Raw genomic sequence first — 19701 nt, forward strand, 5'->3', positions numbered from 1 at the left:
CAGATCCTTCACCTTCACAATGTCAACATCATGCATTCACCTTTGTTGATATTGAAATTGGCCACAACAATTATGCCACCCAGGTCACATCCTGCCTTGAGACCTAATGACCATGTCCTTGAATTGCTGGTTACAAGACAGATTAATTGAGATTTCGTAATAGGCACGACAAGAATATGCACAGAAAATTGGTGTAGATGAGAAAACCAAAGCCATTTGGCTCATAATAGTCTACCTACCTAATTCTACAGTTCTTTCTGACTGTTTTTCAGCAACCTACCCCACCCATTCTGGCGTCAAATTGTTTCTTAAATATCAATCAAATGTTTGCCATATTTATGCTGTAGAATTATATTCAAAATATTCATAATTATCAGTAGCAGAGACATCATTCAGTTCATACTGTCAAACCATTTTTGTTTGCAATTTTGATTTTTCCTCTAGAACCCAAGATTTCTCCTTTTTATAGGCTGTAGATATCTTGAAGCAATGCTCCTGATTTACATGACACTTCTTAACATCTTTAAGGCCCTTTATCAATTGTTTGATTTTCAGAGTTGAAGCCAGATTTTCTTGGAACTTTTTTTACCATCTCATTTCTCTGAATAAGGATCATGACTTCCTTAGCTCGTTCAGGAGTAATTGTGTTGAGTGATTCATGTTGTGATGAAGGTGTGTCTTATGTATATTATCATTTCAGACACTGGATTTTTAAAGTAGAGGTTTTGATTTCAGTTCTCTGAAGGTAATATTTCAAGAGGTGAGAAAACCATTTTCACAATTGACCTAAATATGTCATTTCCAAGAAAGCCTATGGCTTTAAAGTTAACTGATGAAGTGTTTATGTTGCTGAGTTTGTGACATATGGAACAGCAGATGTTTGGAGTACATTGATAGTGTAGACTGAGTGTTCAGTTTGCAAGAATCAGGTTCACCCTGGCGAAGAATAAAGTCCTTCTTTCAAGAGATCAGTTTCACCCTAGCTAGTTCATGAAACCTCCAAATAGTGACAGTTTGGAGAGAACTTTTCAAGCTCTCATAAGTGATAGGATGAAAGAAGCCTTAAATTATTCGCTCTCAATAAAGGAAACCTATTGAATTGAATTGAATTGAATTGAATTGAATTTATTGTCACGTGCACAGAGGCTCAGTGAAAACCTTTGTCTTGCGAGTAATACCGACAGATCACAGAGTTAAGTAGCATAGATAAGTAAATAATAGGTATACAGTGGCAAAAACAAAAACACAGATACGGGCTCATGTGAATCCATTCAGTATTGTAACAACAGAAACTGTTTTGAAACTGGCTGGTGCATGTGATCAGGCTTCTGTACCTTCTCCCCAATGGTAGAGGTAATAGAAAAACATTGCCTGGGTGGGATGGATCTTCAAGAATGCTGGCGGTCTTTCCTTGACAGCGGGCCTAGTAGATAAATTCTATAGATGGGAGATTGACCTTTGTGACTGTCCGGGCGAAGTTCACCACTCTCTGTAACCATCTCCAATCTTGAATGGTACAGTTGCCATACCAGGTAGTGATACATCCAGACAGAATGTTCTCGATTTCGCACCTATAAAGGTTGGCAAGGGTATTTGCCGTCATGCCAAATTTCCTCAGCTGCCTCATCAGAACTTGTTGGAATAGGTGTTACCTCTCCGCTGAAATTCCTTATATTTGAGTGGGTCTCCTGATCTGAAGGCCTCATGACTGGTTTTTAGCAGGTTCTGTATGTACTGATTCATCCAGGGTTTCCTGTTGGGGAACACCTGGATTGACTTCCTTGGTATGCAGTCCTCCACACACTTGCTGATAAAGCCTGTGATGGTAGTGGCGCATTTGTCCAAGAAACCTGCAGACTGTTTGAACATGGCCCAATCAGCTGATTCCAGACAGCACTGGAGTTGATCATCTGCCTCCTCTGACCAGCACTGAACCCGTATCCGTGAGGGGGTGGGGGGTGGGGGGGCCTCCTGCTTGAGCTTTTGCCTGTAAGCCGGGAGAAGAAACACGGCATTGTGGTCCGAGATCCTGCAATGAAGGCGGGGATACAGGGTTGGTGTCTTTCACAGTGGTGTATCAGTGGTCTAAAATGTTCGGGCCCCTGATGGGGCAGGTAATGTTCTGGTGGTACTTGGGCAACACCTTTCTTACATTGGCCTGATCAAGGCCAGTTACAATAAATAGGGCCTCTGGGTGTTCCATCTCCAGGGTGTTAGTGGTGGAGTACAGCACATCTAGAGCTTCCTGAACCTTTACTGTACATACCATCACAAGCAGTGGTAAATTCCTGTGGTCAATAGAAGGGGCCACATAAAGAGGCCATTAAGTAAGAAATAAAATTTATTGGGGAGGCAATGGCCTAGTGGTATTATTGTTAGAAATATTAATCCAGAAATTCGGCTAATGTTTTTGAGATCAGTGTTCAAATCCCACCATGGCAGACGGTGGAATTTGAATTGAATAAAAAATCGACAATTAATGATCTAATGATGGCCATGAAACCGTTATTGATTGTCCAGAAAAACCCATCAGGTACACTAATGTTCTTTCAGGAAAGAAATCTGTTATCCTTACCTGGTCTGGCCTACATATGACTCCAAACCCACAGCAACTTGGTTGACTCTTAACTGCCCTCTGGGCTATGAAGGATGGGCAATGAATTTCCACCCAGCTCTCACCCTCATCTGGCCCATCTCTGACTCCTCCCTTCCTTTCCACAATATTGCTGTGTCCGTTTCTGGATATAAACTAGCCATCAATAGCCACTATAAACGCACCAACTCCCAGTTACCTGAACTATACATCCTCGCATCCTGTTTCCTCTAAAGACTCCATTCCATTTTCCTAGTTTCTCAGTCTCTGTCGCATTTGTTCGATGATATCATCTTCGACAAAGGAGCCTCTGAGATTTCTACCTTCTTCCTCAACTGAGGATTCCTCAACACTATCGTTGATAGGACCCTCCACTGGGTCTGACCGATCTCTTGCATTTCAACCCTTATCCCCTCTTTTCTCCTGCAGTAGTGCTAAGTTCCTCCTTGTTCCTACCCACCATACCACCAGCATCCATATTGAGAGGATTGTTAGCTGCCAATTGTGCAACCTCTAGTGAGATGCCATCACCAGACACCCATTCTCCTCTCCTCCTTTATTAGCCTTCCACAGGGAGAGTTCCCTAAGGACACCTTGGCCCACTCTTCCTTCACCCCTCCCAACACACACACTCACGTGCGCGCTCTCTCTCTCTGTCGCACGCTCTTACTCACACTCTCATCCATTCAGTTTCTCTTTTCAGTGTGCAAGGGCCCAAACGTACCTACTAGGCGAAGCAGCACTTTACCTGCACACCACACAATCTAGTCGACTGCATTTGATGCTCACAATGTGGTCTCCTCTACGGTGAGGAAACGAAGCATAGACTGGATGACCACTTCTCAGAACACTTGTGTTCTGTTTGCAAAAAAAGACCCTGAACTTCCTGTTGCCTAGCACATCAACACATCACCCTGTTCCCTGGCCAACATCTCAGCCTCAGGTTTGCTGTAGTACTCCAGCAAAACTCGGTGCAAGTTAGAAGAACACCATCTCTTAGATTAGATTACTTACTTGGATTAGATTACTTACAGTGTGGAAACAGGCCCTTCGGCCCAACAAGTCCACACCGACCCGCCGAAGCGCAACCCACCTATACCCCTACATTTACCCCTTACCTAATACTACGGACAATTTAGCATGGCCAATTCACCTGACCCGCAAATCTTTGGACTGTGCGAGGAAACCGGAGCACCCGGAGGAAACCCACGCAGACACTGGGAGAACGTGCAAACTCCACGCGGTCTGTCGCCTGAGTCGGGAATCTCGTTTTCCACTTGGGAACCCTGCAGCCTTCCAGCCCCACATCCTATTTTCTGCATATAAACCAACATTTTCCTATCTCTCCTCAGTTCTGAGCAAGGGTCACTCTCGTCGAAACGTTAACCCTGATTTCTCTCTCGGATGTTGCCAGATTTGCTGAAATTTTCCAGCATTTTCTATTTTTTGTCTTTGGATCTAGTTTTCCAAATTGCTTTGAATCCCATGGGCTCTTCTTTTTGGACCAGGCTTCCATGTTGAAGTACATGGAAATCCCACCAACTGCACTACCCTCATCAATATGTTTATTCATCTTTTCAGAATATTCCATTAAATTAGTCAGTCATGATCTCCTCGAACAAATACATACTGACCATTCCTGATCAATCTTTGCTTTTCGAAATATTGATTAATTCTGTCCTTTAGAATTTTTTCCAATAATATATGATATCCCTACCACTGACAAAAAACTAACTAGTCTGTAATTACCTGGCCTATATCTGCTGCCCTCTTGAATAAAGGAACCACAATATCTCCACCAAGGCTGCAGTAGTCTCTCCCCTTGCCTCCCATGGCTGAGATGGGATTCATCTCATCAGTCCCTGGGGATTTATGAAACATAATGCCTGTTATATGAATACAGATGAGAAGTATTCAGTTAAGACCTCACCCATTGGGCCCACGCACAGGTCGGCCCTTTGATCTCTGATAGGTCCCCCTCTTTCCCTGGTAATCCTCTTACTCTTGATATACTTACAGAAAGTCTTGGAGTTTTTCTTGATCCCATCTGCCAAAGATATTTAATGGTCACTCTTTGCCCTCCTAATTTATGTTTTAAGCAACCTCCTCCACTCTATACTTTTGAAAGGGCTCCCATGTTTTTGACACACTACACCTGACATTTGCTCTCTTTTTTACCAAACTCTCAATCTCTTGACATCCAGGGTTCCGTGGACCTGCTGCCCTTGCCCTGCATTCTCTCTGTCAGGCTCTGAAATCTATATTACTTTTAAAAGGCTCCCACTTCCTAAATGTATATTTGCCTGCTCCCAGTCTCTGTTTGCCAGATCCTGTGTAATAATATTGAAATCAGTCTTCATCCAATTTAGGCACTGAATTTCTGCACTGTCCTTATCCCTTTCCATAATGATTTTGAAACTTCCCATCGACTGAAACTTCAACCACTTAACTGGCTTCATTCCCTAGGATTAGGTCTAACATTGTCCCATTTCTAGTAGATTATTTGGATAGAAATAATGTGCAGGGATATAGGTAAAAGCTGGAGATTGGCGTAATGAAGAGCTGGTGCAGACACAATGAGCTGAGTGGCCTCAGTCAGGGCGATAACACTTCCATGATTCTGGGATTCTGAGAGTTACCTTCCAGTTATACTGAATTTCAACTGCCATTGTTTAATTGGATTACAGCTACAGGCTCTCTCGCTCGAAGAGAATCCTTGTAACCTACCTATTTCTCATCGTCATAGAGTCATGTAGATGTACACCACAGAAACACACCCTTTGGTCCAACTCATCCATGCTGACCTAATCTAGTCCTCCTTGTGTGACTTAATGCCAGATTTTCTTTCATAATCGTCTTATGAATTTTTGGATGTTTCAATACCTTAGAGGAGCTTTAAAGTGGACTCTGCTATTGAATTATCTGCTTGACATGCTCCTGGCTGTCTGTAAGGAATAGACCAATTAGGAAGGAAGACTCCTAACACTAAATGTGTGTTTTTGAGTAAAGAAGATTGAATGGTGGATGACCTGGGTCTCCCAAATGCTGAGACATAAATAATGTAGAAGCAAGTAGGCAACTTAACTTGGAGTATAAATGGTAACAAAGTACAAAATTAACAATTTGGTGGGCGGCACGGTGGCACAGTGGTTAGCACTGCTGCCTCACAGCGCTTGAAGACCCGGGTTCAATTCCCGACTCAGGCGACTGACTGTGTGGAGTTTGCACGTTCTCCCCGTGTCAGCGTGGGTTTCCTCCGGGTGCTCCGGTTTCCTCCCACAGTCACAAAGATGTGCGGGTCAGGTGAATTGGCCATGCTAAATTGCCCGTAGTGTTAGGTAAGGGGTAAATGTAGGGGTATGGGTGGGTTTCGCTTCGGCGGGTCGGCGTGGACTTGTTGGGCCGAAGGGCCTGTTTCCACACTGTAAATCTAATCTAATTCTCAAGCAAACCTCAAACAAAATGACCAGCTGCTGACTGCAGTCTGTCAAGGTGCCCATGTTCTTGTGTTGATTGACTCCTTGTGAAAGAGAAGCTGGTTAAATATCTGCTAATTGGATTGAAGGTTATAAAACTAAATATAGACAGGGATGATCAAGCTTGTTGGAATCAGTGGTTAAATCAGAAACTGTCCTTGTTTTGAAAACCTACTGAGTCTAAAATACTTTGCTGTTTTGTTCAGCTTTTTTGCTGTTTTGTCCAGCTCTTTTTCTTAAGAGAATCATTTCGAGAAAGGTTCCATCTAGTTGAAATAATTGAGATGGGACTTTTAATATGAACTGGAACAAAAATACAGTTGAAGGACCACTTTTTTAAAAATCCTCTCTTGTGAACTTAAGGATTACTTAAACTTGTGCTGAGAGAGATTGATTTAAAGGTCACCATCATTTTGACACCACTGTCATCTCTTTTTCACTGTTCTGCCAATCGTCAAACTTAGATTTATTTAAGATTTAAAGATTTATATACAAATAAAAACTTTGAGTAAAGTTATAAAAAAAATCTGCTCACGATGTTGGTTAATGTCTTTCAACAGAGTTCCATAACTTTGGAAATTTAGGAAAGAGATGATGGATTGTCGACTTGATAAGTGCTGTGCAAATTTCTAACCAGTGGCTACAGGCTGAAGTTAGTTGAATCAGTCGGGATGCTGCTGTTGTACTTTGCAAGAGGAAAATTGATGAACTTCTCTATTTGCTTGAATGATCCCTTTGGCAGCTCATGGTGAAGGATTGATGAGCTCTGTAAACAGATCTTTCACACTGATGACAAATAATCATGTAAACTGGTTCACAGCACTTTATCAACTGGTTCAGTAAAAAAAAAGTTTGAAAAGAATGAAATTCCAAATTGGCAAATGGTGAGCAGTGATGCAACCTGAATAGTTAGCAGAGCTACTAGGAGCTGAGCCAGTGCAAGAGTAGGTGGGAATAGGTGATCGTAGTGTCATCAAGGTTTACAGCATGGAAACAGGCCCTTTGGCCCAACTTCGGGTAAAAAATGAGGTCTGCAGATGCTGGAGATCACAGTTGAAAATGTGTTGCTGGTTAAAGCACAGCAGGTCAGGCAGCATCCAAGGAATAGAAAATTCGACGTTTCGGGCATAAGGGCTTATGCCCGAAACGTCGAATTTCCTATTCCTTGGATGCTGCCTGACCTGCTGTGCTTTAACCAGCAACGCATTTTCAACCTTTGGCCCAACTTGTCCAATTTTAACAATTAATCTAGTCCCATTTGCCTGCATTTGGTCACTATCCCATCCATTTTTCTGTCCAAATGTTTCTTAAATGTCGAAATTGTATTTGCCTCTACCACGACATTTGGCATCCTCTGTGTGGGGAAAGAAAAATGTCCCTCTGGATATATTCTTACCTTAAAACCATGCCCTCTAGTTTTAGACTCTCCTATCATGGGGAAAAGCTATAGGCTATCTACCTTATCTATGCCTCTCATGATTTTACAGACCTCCATAAGGCCACTCTTCAATCTCCTATGCTCCAGTGGAAAAAGTCCCAGCCTATCCAGCCTCTCCTAATAATGCAAACCTTCCGAACCAAGTAGCATCCGAATAAATCATTTCTGCATTCTTTCTAGTTTAGTTGTATCCTTTCTGTTGAAGGGCAATGCAAGGTTAAATGGTATTTTCAGCTGGACCCCTGTGCCACAGTAAAGCATTTCCCTGATCTGTATTTTTGCATTTCTAAAATTGTAACTCATTGTATGTTGCATAGCATGTATCTTACGCAAGTTCCAAAGTAAATATAGATATACTTGATGTAAAAGAAAAGTATTGTAGTCATGGTTGATCCTTAAAAATAATACTTCCCAAAAAATTATAATGATGAAAAACATCATAAATGGGAGCAGCAGTCAGTCTTTTGAAACTAAGATAGAAGTTGCTGAAAAAAGCTGAGCAGGTCTGATAGCATCTGTGGAGTGAAAGGATTACCGGACCCAAAACTTTTTTTTTCATTTACAGCATTTGCAGTTCTTTAGGTTTTTTAAAAGCCGTCTTTTGAAGTCTGCTCTGTCATCCAGTTAGATCATGGCTGAATTTCTGTATCAGCTGCTCTTTCACGCATTATTCCCTCACCCCTTGATATCCTTTGCATCCAAGAATCTGTCGATCTCTGTCTTTTAATGCATTAATCAACTGAGCGTCCACATCCCTCTGGACTACGGAATTGTGAAGTAATTGGTTTACTCTGGCCCTTTTGAGTTCAGAGCAAAATTGGCTTTCTTGCATCAATCTGATTGAAGTGAGTCAGGGAGTTGCATGTTCAGATGAATAAAACAAACAACTGTGGATGCTGCAGACCTGAAACAAAAACAGAAATTGCTGGTGAAATCTAGCCGGTCTGGCAGCATCTGTGGAAAGAAAGCAGAGTTAACGTTTTGAATCTGACGATGAAAGAGTTGTTAAGCTTTGTCTTTAATAGATCATTTTGAGGAAGCAAAGGAAACACTTGATGTTAATTTTAGTGCTTTGTCTACTCTGTCTAAACATAAACTATATTAATACCAGCACATGCAATCTTTTTGGGTGCTGACAAAGGTGAAGGGTAAGCATGAAGCAAGATTTTAGGTGGAAGGAGAGTAGGTTTATTGTAAAAGTAAATGCAGAGAATTTTCAAGTCCTTACAATAAGACATAAATACACACTCAAGATTAGAGTGATGCTGGAAAAGCCCAGCAGGTCAGGCAGCATTTGAGGAGCAGGAAAATTGACATTTCGGGCAAAAGCCCTTCAGCCTTCATTCCCAATGAAGGGCTTTTGCCCAAACGTCGATTTTTCTGCTCCTCTGATGCTGCCTGACCTGCTGTGCTTTTTCAGCACCACTCTAATTTTGACTCTGATCTCCAGCGTCTGCAGTCCTCACTTTCGCCAATAAATTCACGCTGTTTGCTTTGGTCTCGTCTTGCCTCTTTTCTCAAAAGTCTGCTTCCAAGAAGTCTTAGATTTCAGATGTTTTAGGAATTTTCAGATGTTTTAAGACTCCTGAAGGCTTGAGGAAATGCTCAGCTGCGCATTACATAAATGGCATGTAAATACAATTCTGCTTTGTGCTGAAGTCTAAGGGAAAGCAAGAATTATGTTTTCTTTTTAAAAAAAGGAAAGAGCAGTTTAGAGGTATAAAAGAAAATTAATAGCACATGAAATGTTTTGCAGGATTTTATTAACCTGCATTTTATGGGAGAAGGAGAGCTGAAGGTGCTCTTTTATTGCCAGGCTGCCTCTGCTAAAGCTTTTCATTTACTGTAGAATGTTGCATGGATCACAGGCCATTTAGCTACCGCTTTAGGTCCATGCTCTACCCAAGGTTCTACCCATCCTTCTTTTTCTAACTCCAATACTACTCTTTACCTAGCTTTCTCGAAAATGCATCCATGCTATTTACCTCATCTAGTAATTCCATGTCGTAATCAGTTTCACTTTCTTACCACTTAGTTATCCCTGAATTCCCAATTGGATTTTTGAGTGATATTTTGCATTTAAGCCCTAGTTCTGCTTCTCACCAATTAATGGAAACATCTATCCTGTGTCTCCATCCATTATTCACCAGTTTTCTAAAGAAAAGAAGCCCAGCCTCTTCAATATTTCATGATGAATTTAAAGCTTTTGTTGTGGTATCATCAAGTAAACTTTTTTTCACCTCCTCTGCTGCCTGTATAAATATATTAATTATAATCTGGAGAACAGCACTGTTCATAGCAGCACCCCAAATGGAGTCTAATCACTGTTCTATATAAATTTAACATAACTTCTCTACTTTTCAGCATCCAAGGAGCAGGAGAATCGACTTTTCGGGCATGAGCCCTTCTTCAGGAAAGTAACATACCTGTAACATGGTCATTTCTGTACGTTTATTAATGTCCTCCTGTACATTATTGCATCTCTTCCTCACATTTCCTCTTTAATATATACCTATAAACCTAACTATTGCTTCACAGAAGAAGTCATTCGACCAGACTCGTTATATTAATTTTATTTTTCCATCCATAGATACCGCCAGTACTTTGTTTTTATTTTAGATCTTCAGCATCTGCAGTATTTTGCTTTTATTAAATACATTAACCAAGGTTTCAGTCCTCTTCCCTAATGTCTCCTAATGTAGCTTGGTGTCATACTTTTGTTTTATAATGCTCCCACGAAGTGCCTTAGGGTGTTAAAGGCATAATTATAAATTGTTGAATATTACTCTTTCTCAAGCAATTGTTTAGTTTTTCAGGAGTTAGCTTTCTTTTGTTATTAATTCACTTGCACATTGGTTTTGCATAGCATTTTATTTCCAGGAAGTCCCATCATCTGAATCTAATTTCACCCCTAAACTGTTTGTCTCTATGAAAATAGAAAACTACTTTGGTTTTAGGCTACAAAGAATTACTATCTGCATTATGTTTCATAGGACAACATTGTGCTTTCTACATAGCCTTTTTATAGAAATGTTCATACCTTGGGAATGTGTCTTTTGGTTCAAATACTGCTGATTATGTCTCAAATGTGTTCCCAAAAGAAACCTGGAAAATTTGTGCTGTAGTATCATCACCCCAACCAAATTAGTTTTGCTTCCATATGTAATGCCAATAATGGTTTATTTTGAATGCAAGGGACGGAATTCCAACTGATGGCAATTTTCACCATCTGTTGACTTTTCCTCACAAATCACTGGGGTTGCTTTTTAAAAAACTTTCACCTGAGCATTTTTTTTTGGGATCACAATTTCTAATCTGTAAAATAAGAGTACAACCAATGATATAAGCAATCAAACGTTATAATTCTTAAAAATCTTATGATTACATTAATCCATTGAAGTGTTTTGATGCCACGATTGATATTTTCACCAGCCACTCACAAAAACAGGAGTTAAAAGCAAATACTATGCATGCTGGAAATCTGAAGCAAATATACAAAATGCTGTCGAAACCCAGCAGGTTTAGCAGCTTCAAAAGTGAAAAGGAGTCATAGCAGACACAAAATGTTAAATCTGTTTCTCACTAGAGATGCTGCCAGACCTGCTGAGTTTCTCCAGAATTAATGTCTATGTTTCTTGGATTTGATAGTTTTGCCCAGAGCCATGGTACTGAAAGCTGAGTTTAGATCGTGTAGTATACTGTATTTTACAGGATGCATAGTACAGTTCTATCTCTTGTCTGAGATTTTGCTGCCTTTATTAACCCGTTGGTAATCAACAAAACTTCACCTGTGTTGTATTCTTTTGGAATCATATTATTTCCATAGTTTTAGGACCTAGTGTATTTTGTAAGTTGTGGATTCATAGTTAACAATATGATGATGTAGCTTATTTTATGTAAGCCCAGACAATTATTTTCAGAAATGATTTGTGATGTAATTTTGTTGTGATGATATACCAGCTTTTCATGGATGCTTCTGGTAATTATGGTTTAAATAGGAATAGGAAAGGAGTCGGTTACAATTCCTTGCTCTCACCAAAAAAATGTCCACGCTGTTTGACATTCAAGTTCAGAAGAGTGGCTAGAAGTGCAAGGCTGTGTTAACTTCTGAATGTGTCATACTTTCTTTGCTAACTGAACATATGACAAGTTGTATTTCATATTTTTTTTTCTCTCTTGTTCCTCATCTATAATTTGTCAGGAGCTGCCTTTGCTATGAGTTCTAGCTGTCATTCGCATACTTGGGACAAGAATGCAATTTGTAATACAAATATGCAGTAAAATAGTTTCTAACCCTCTGTATCTAGCTGAGAGGCAATTTAAGAATTGATTGACAAGTGTAACTGTAATTAAAGTTATGCATGGTTTCTACCTACTTATTACTTTAGTGCAAGGCAGGAATTTTATTGCTGCTTTAATGTGAGGTTGGGGTGAAGCCACGGGAACTGCTTTCTGAAATATTTCAATGTGTCGTTGCTTTGAAAGATTTAAATTTAAATAGGGCCATTGCATAAAATAATACTTCATGGCTAATGATTCTGCACATCTGGTGTATTGTTTTCGCTTATCTTTTTGCGAAAGCTTGTCCATATTCCTGGCAGTGTCCACCATCAGTTATTTGTCACTGCAGTTCTGGAAATTTCATTGCATATGTATAGTTAATTAGCTGGATTCTAATGGTACCATGGCAACATTTGAGTTTGATTTTTAATGGGAACGTTGGGTGTGCTTAGCTGATTAAAACTTGTCGTTTAATAGCTGAACTTATCCAATTCCAGATGCTGAACATTTGGCTTCGCAATAAAACTCTTCAATAATGAAATCTTTCAACAGATAGAAAAAGCCTCCAATTGTGATGAGGACTTCTGATCTGTGTTCAGTAGCTTGTACCGTTTCACTTTGCCATGGCTTTGTCAATGAGGAGAGTCTTGCTGCATAGGAGCCCCCAGTGTGGCTAACTGTGAGTGGGTTTCAACTGCGATTGCACTTCGTTTCGCAAAGGCTTTTATCACATAGGCAAATAAACTCCACAGGAAATTTTGTATAAGTTCTCTTTGACAAGAAAGGTGCAGAAACCAGCATAATAGGCCTGAATTATCCGCTATTGAATGAGGCTTTGGTGGTAAGGGACTATATTCAGGATGCTGTGCACTAAAGCTGCACAGAAACTATGGACAGATATTCTCTCATAATGCATTGCATTACTGTGAGTGAAAGATATAACTCCACGTCGGTGCAGCAATTTAAGCTGGTGGGTGTATGTGTAACATTTTTGTTTCTTAATTGACAACAATGAATTGTTAATTGAAGGGGATGATTGGATGTTAAACACCTTATTAATACTACAACTCCCCTCATCATTATTCAGCTTTGTATTTTACAAATTTTGACAAGCAAACTGGCATCAGGAAATCTCAACATGGAAGTTCGGGTAGATACTTGGCGACATGAGCTGTTCGACGACTGTGAGGAGCCTCCATATTGCTCAGCATCTTGGGGCACAATCCATAACTGCCCACGCCCCTCACCCGTCAACATTGGTCTCTGACATCTACTAACCCCTCACAACCATCATGGCATCTCGCCGATAGGCTTGCAGTATGCTCAAGAAATTTCTCCTCCTCTCAGTTCGAAAGGATTTTGCCTTCATGCTGAGGCTGTGCCCTCAGGTCCTAGTCTATCCTACTAGTAGAAACATCTTCTCCACATCTGCTGTATCCAGCTCTCTCAGTATTCTCTGTTCCATCAGATGCCCCAGCCCACCCCAAATTCTTCTGAACTCCACAGTACAGACCCAGAGTCTTCAACTGCTCCTCATATGACCAGCCCTTCATTCCTGAGATCATTCTTGTGAATCTTCTATGGATCCTCTTTAAGGCCAGCACATCATTCCTAAGATATAGGGCCCAAAACTGCTCACAAATACGATCTGACCAAAGCATTATACAGCCTCAGCATTGCATCTCTGCTCGTGAATTCGAGCGTTCTTGAAATGAATGCTAACATTACTTTTATCTTCCTAACTGTCAACTGAATCTGCATGTTAACCTTAAGAGGATCCTGAACTAGGACTCCTATGTCCCTTTTGTGTTTCAGTTTTCCAAAGTCTTTCCCCGGTTAGAAAATAGTCTACACCTCTATTCTTCCCACCAAAGTGCCTAATCTCACACTTTTCCACATTGCATTCTGTCTGCCACTTCTTTGCCCACTGTCCTAGCCTGCCCAAGCTCTTTCGCAGCCTTGCCATTTCCTCAACAGTATCTTTGTGTCAACTGTTGCAAACCTATCAACAATACCATCCATTCCTTTATCTAGATTGTTAATGTATAACAGGAATAGTTGGGGTCTCGAAAGTGACCTCTGCAGAACTCCACTAGTCACCAGCTGCCAAGCCGCATAGTATCCCTTACCCCTCATTCTCTGCCTTCTGCCAGTCAACCAATCCTCTGTCAATGCTAGTACCTTGCTCTTAACGTCACGGGCTCTTATTTAGAAGCCTGCTGTGCGGCATCTTGTCAAAGGCTTTTGGAAATCCAAATAATTGGTGTCCACTGGCTCGCCTTTTCAAACTTGTTTGTTATCTCTTCAAAGAAACCTATAGATTTATCAGGCACAGTCTCACCTTGACAAAGCCATGCTAACCCCACCCTATTTTATCAAACATTTGCAAGTACGGTGCAATCTTATTCTTAATAATAGACTCTAAAATCTTAGCAACAATGGAGGTCAGGCTAATGGGCCTATAATTTTATACTGTTGGAATATTGCGTGCAATTCTATTCTTCTTCCTATCGGAGAGATGTTGTGAAACTTGAAAGGGTCCAGAAAAGATTTACGAGGATGTTGCCACGGTTGGAGGATTTGAGCTATAGGGAGAGGCTGAACAGGCTTGGGCTGTTTTCCCTGGATCGTCGGAGGCTGAGGGGTGACCTTATAGAGGTTTACAAAATTGAGTGGCATGGATAGGATAAATATGCAAAGTGTTTTCCCTGGGGTCGGGGAGTCCAGAACTAGAGGGCTTGGATTTAGGGTGAGGGGGAAAGATATAAAGAGACCTCAGGGGCAACTTTTTCACACACAGGGTGGTACGTGTATGGAATGAGCTGCCAGAGGAAGTGGTGGAGTCTGGTACAATTGCAACATTTAAAAGGCATTTGGATGGGTATATGAATAGGAAGGGTTTGGAGGGATATGGGCTGGGTGCTGGCAGGTGGGACTAGATTGATTTGGGATATCTGGTCGGCATGGACGGGTTGGACTGAAGGGTCTGTTTCCATGCTGTACATCTCTGTGACTATATGACTCTATGAACGTACAGATGATCTTCTAAGCTGATGCACAGGTATTTTCTAAGATTTCATGCTGTAGCTTATTGTTGCTTGGATTTTGTTCATTTCCATAATTTTCATATATGTTCTTCATTATTAATTTGTAGGTCAGAGGAATTATAGACATAACATCCGAGGTCACTGATGTGTATAAGCAAACTCTTCGTGCTTTCCTCTTGCACCTTTTCAGTGTATTGTTACCGTTTGGAAAAAAATTTTGATTTGTGGCTCATAACTGAAAGAAATCATTCTGTCATCCCTCCATCTTTCTGGACTGATGTGTTCCAGTGCAACAAAAGAAAATATTTCTTGTGCAAGATAGCATATTTATGGTCTTTTATAATCTGGTGAAAATGTCTGCTATTTACTCTATCACTATAGAAACTGCAAACTGAAATAGTCTTGAACTGAATGGTTTAAAACTGCATGTTTCCTTCACGAGTCTTTTGAAAAAGAGCAGGAGAAATGCAGTGCCCATCCCTAACTGGTAATATCCTGTGCATTTAGGACGTCTGTATTCACATGAGAAATGGGGTTTATTGTGAAGGCACTGGATTAGTTTAAATGCAGGTTGTAGAACAAACATAGTGTTTGAAACAAAATGAATGAATTTACAAAACAAACAGAGACTAATGTAGTATGATCTTATATCTATTACAGAGACATAGTTACAAGGAAATTAAAGCTGGGAACTGTTCAAGTGTATGTGACTTTTCAAAACAACAGTTAGGAAGGAAAAGGGGGTGGGTAACTTTGTTAGGATAGCAAAGGTTGGAAGAATCCATACGGGTGAAGGTAAGAAATAATGAAAAGAATGGTACAAAGAATAAATCAGGAGATAATGAGGGCATGCAAAAATGGTAGTGTATTAATGACAGGTGACTTTAATCTTCATGTACATTAGGAAAGATCAAATCAGTGGAGGAAACAGTGAAGAAGAATTCATAGAGTATAATTACGATATACACAATGAGGCAGGTTTAATAAATTATCTCAGAATAAAATATCTCCTAGGAAAATGTGACCACGACATGATAGAATTTAGCATTCAATTTGTGAAGGAGAAAATTGGGTTGGAGGCAGTTAAAATGCTGACGTTAAATAGGGGCAATTATGAAGGAATGAGAGTAGAGCTGGCTGGAATGGACTGGGGCAAGAATTTAACTGCAAAGAGAGTTGATGAGCAATGGCAGGCATTTAAGAAAATAGATCGTGACTTGCAGCAAAGATATAGCCCTGTGAGCAAGAAGGATTCCAGGGAGAGAGTAAATCCACCATGGTTAAACAATGAAGTTAGTGATAGTATCAATTAAAACTGAAACACACACAATTTGGTAAAGATTAGTGCTCTGCTAGAGGCATGGTGGCTCAGTGGTTAGCACTGTTGCCTCACAGCGCCAAGGACCCAGGTTCGATTCCAGCCTCGGACAGACTGCCTGTGTGGAGTTTGCACATTCTCCCTGTGTTTGCGTGGGTTTCCTCCGGGTGCTCCGGTCCACAGTCCAAAGATGTGCAGGTTAGGTGAATTGGCCATGTTAAATTGCCCATAGCGTTCAGGGATTTGTAGATTAGGTGCATTAGTCTGGGGTAAATATAAAGTAGTAGGGGAATGGGTCTCGGTGGATCACTCATTAGAGAGTGGGTTCTACACTGTTGGGATTCTATGATTCTGTGAAAGGATGGCTGTTACTAGCAGGATAGATATAAAGCAGCTTCTCCTGCTCATATGCTGAGGCTTTGTTTTGATTGTGATTGTCATTACCTACCCTCATGTGCCACAAATGTTTCCTGCCACTTTCCAACTCCAATCTGGATGTTATTTTGAAACAACAAAAGATAATCAAACAAGAGAGAAAATTAAACTGAGGGTAAATTAGCAAGTAATATAAAAATGGAGAGTGAGAGCTGCTTTAAATATTTGAAAAGGAAGAGAGAGGCAAAGTTAACATTTGCCCCTGAGAATATGAGACCAGAGATCTTGAGGGGGCTCACAATTATTGATGATACTTACTAATAACCCTGGATGAGGAAAATGAATGTACTGTCACCAAATTTATAGGTGACATGCAGATGACCCCAAAATAGGTAGAATGTGCTGCAGAGTGATACAGACTAAGCAAATGGGCAAACACTTGGTAGGTGGAATATAATGTGAGGAAACTTGAGGATATATGCTTTGTTGAGAAGAATAGAGAAGCTGTATATTATTTAAATATCCAGTCCACACTATTCTGGTTGAACAGGCTCGGTTTGGGGGGGGGGGGGGGGTGCGGAATGGTCTACTCCTGTTCCTATTTTCCTATTTCCTGCATGTTCCAAAGTTCTGTCTTGGTAATCTTGAGAATTGTTACAGTTTGCACATATCTGGGAAACTGATAACTGTTTCATCACTATTTTGACTTGAAGCTTACAGGTGGAGAGTAGTTTTTGAGGGTTCAGAGGATGTGCCTTTCTTCTGAAGAGGACGTACCTTCCCCAACTTTCATAACTATATGTTTACATTTGACAATATGGCGAGTCCTGAAATAACTCTATGAAGGCTGGTAAACTGTCACCAAGAACCCCTTTATTCACACGTGCATGACACTGACCCAGCTGGCTCCCAGGGCGAACATAACTCCTGACACTCCTGTTTATATCTGTCAGCCAGGACTCCCTGATTGAACCAGGTTAACAGCTCCAATCAGGGAACTCCTATTCTGAGGTCCACCTGGCTGACCTCGTCCCAATCACTATAAGCCTAGCTCACTTTCTGATCATTGGTACTCCATTTAACCTTGAATATTAATGATGGAGGAGCTCAGCAGTGAGAGTGCTGCTGAAGGTGAGAACATGTTGCTTTTTACCTCCTGTATTAAAGAAAGCAGAATGTTACATACACCATTGCTCCATCATTTATTTGTAATGGAGCTCCTATATTCTGTAATATTCTGAAAATGCAACAATACAATTTTAATTTGAAATCATTTAGGTGCTCTGAAAACGGAGTGTTGTCAGTTTTCACTTGAAATGATCATTTTTAAATTATAGATTTACTTGTGGTGTATTTACTCCAAAAGACTTAGCATACTGGAATATTAATAGTGAAATATGCAATATAACCAACAATAATAGTTGCTGCAGAAAAAGGATGGCTGTTACTAGCAGGACAGATTAAAAAAAAACGCCTCTCCTGCTCATATGCTGAGGCTTTGTTTTGTTTGTGACTGTCATTACCTACCCTCATGTGCCACAAATGTTTCCTGCCACTTTCCAACTCCAATCTGGATATTATCCAGATTTTGCTGTATTGTTGATACAGATTACATATATCAAAGGAATTCTAAAATCCTCTGTTTTGAGTTGCAGTTTGAAACTGACCAGTAGATTCCAGTTTGCAAATTTTCCTCACCAAAAACACATTTTCAACTTTTAAATGACACATTGTTTACCTTCATCAGCTGAACATTGTATTTTCTAAAGGATACGCCACAAATACAGCTGAGCTATGGCCTTTATCTTAACACTCCCAGCTTTGGAGTAGAACTTGAACCCAAAACTTTGTGGCTTAGGCATGAGAGTTTTACTTACTGAGCCAGGGTAGTCATTTGAAATACAACCTTGAGATATGTGTTAAAGTTGCTGCTTGCCCATATTTTCTGTATGAGTCATTCCATGCTGTAAAAAATGTGATGAATTCAGAGAGAGGCTGCTGCATTATATTGTATTTGTAATAGCTGGTTGATTGCAAAAGTGCATTTTAATTTGCAAACATTAATTTTCGAGTTGTGTTAGTTTTTCTGGGCTCCTTATGGAGTGTTGAAAAATGTGGTGCTGGAGAATCCTGCTCCTCGGATGCTGCCTGGCCTGCTGTGTTTTTCCAGCTCCACATTTTTCAACTCGGGTACTCCAGCACCTGCAGTACTTTCTCCTCATGGAGTGTTCCCAACTTGAAATAAAGCTGGTACATCATCAGTATTTAAACAATGTGTTTTCCACTGTACAGATTTGCTAGTGTACATAAGCGCATAATTGATTATCCTTTTACATTTTCTTACAGTTTACGTGATGACAGAATTCGTGTAGAGAGGATGGATAGTATTCATTTTGAATATAGTCACGCTTTCCAGGTGACCTCTGACTTCTATGCAAATGGAACTTCTGATGTTTCAGGTACTGTACATTACATTAAATTGTAAAGAAAGCCATTATTAAGGATTCACTGTTGTTGACAATTGTGTTAAACAGTACCTGTGCAATGTCCTACACAGTAGATTGATATTTCAACATGCAGGATCTCTAAACAGACATGAATTTGCAAACTAAGATTTTTTTTAACTGGCCTATTGTCATTGAGAGATCCTTTCGCAACAGTGAACACAGGACTTGCAAGTTTATTTCCACAGAATACTTAGCAATAACAATTTGTATTGTTATATTTAATGCGATAAAGCATCCCAAAGTGCTTCAGAGAGGCCTTATCGAGCAAAATCTAACAATGAAACACCTAAAAGGATATTTGAACATGTGACCAAAAAAGGTAAGCTTTAAAGAAGTATCATAAACACAGAGTTAGAGATAGACAGGCTTAGGGAGTGAATTCCAGAGTTTCGGACTTAGACTGTTGAAGGCTGCAAATGGTGAAGCAAGAAAATGGAGGTGTACAAGAGGTAATAATTTGGTGTATGTAGATATCTAAGGGCATTTGGACTGTAGAACATCAGTGAGTGTAGCCAAGAGCAAGGTCATGGAGGAAAGTGAAAATAAGCACAAGAATTTTCAAATAAAGCGTTTGCTGGAATGGGAGCTAATGTAGGTCAGTGAGTAGATGGATAATGGGTGAACAGAACTTGATGAATCAGCTGAGTTTGCAATCTGCCTGATCAT

The 19701-nt window shown here is 40.3% G+C and overlaps 1 protein-coding gene across 1 annotated transcript in view; it reads left to right on the forward strand.

Annotated features, from left to right (window-relative positions):
* msh3 (mutS homolog 3 (E. coli)) overlaps positions 1–19701 on the forward strand; it is a 274896-nt gene that overhangs the window by 59469 nt on the left and 195726 nt on the right. Inside the window, exon 9 of the mRNA XM_060843997.1 lies at positions 18875–18987. Within this exon, the coding sequence (XP_060699980.1) occupies positions 18875–18987 (113 nt within the window). The remainder of the gene's footprint in view (positions 1–18874; positions 18988–19701) is intronic.

This window comes from Hemiscyllium ocellatum, chromosome 2 (assembly GCF_020745735.1).
Source record: "Hemiscyllium ocellatum isolate sHemOce1 chromosome 2, sHemOce1.pat.X.cur, whole genome shotgun sequence".
Taxonomy (NCBI): Eukaryota; Metazoa; Chordata; class Chondrichthyes; order Orectolobiformes; family Hemiscylliidae; genus Hemiscyllium; species Hemiscyllium ocellatum.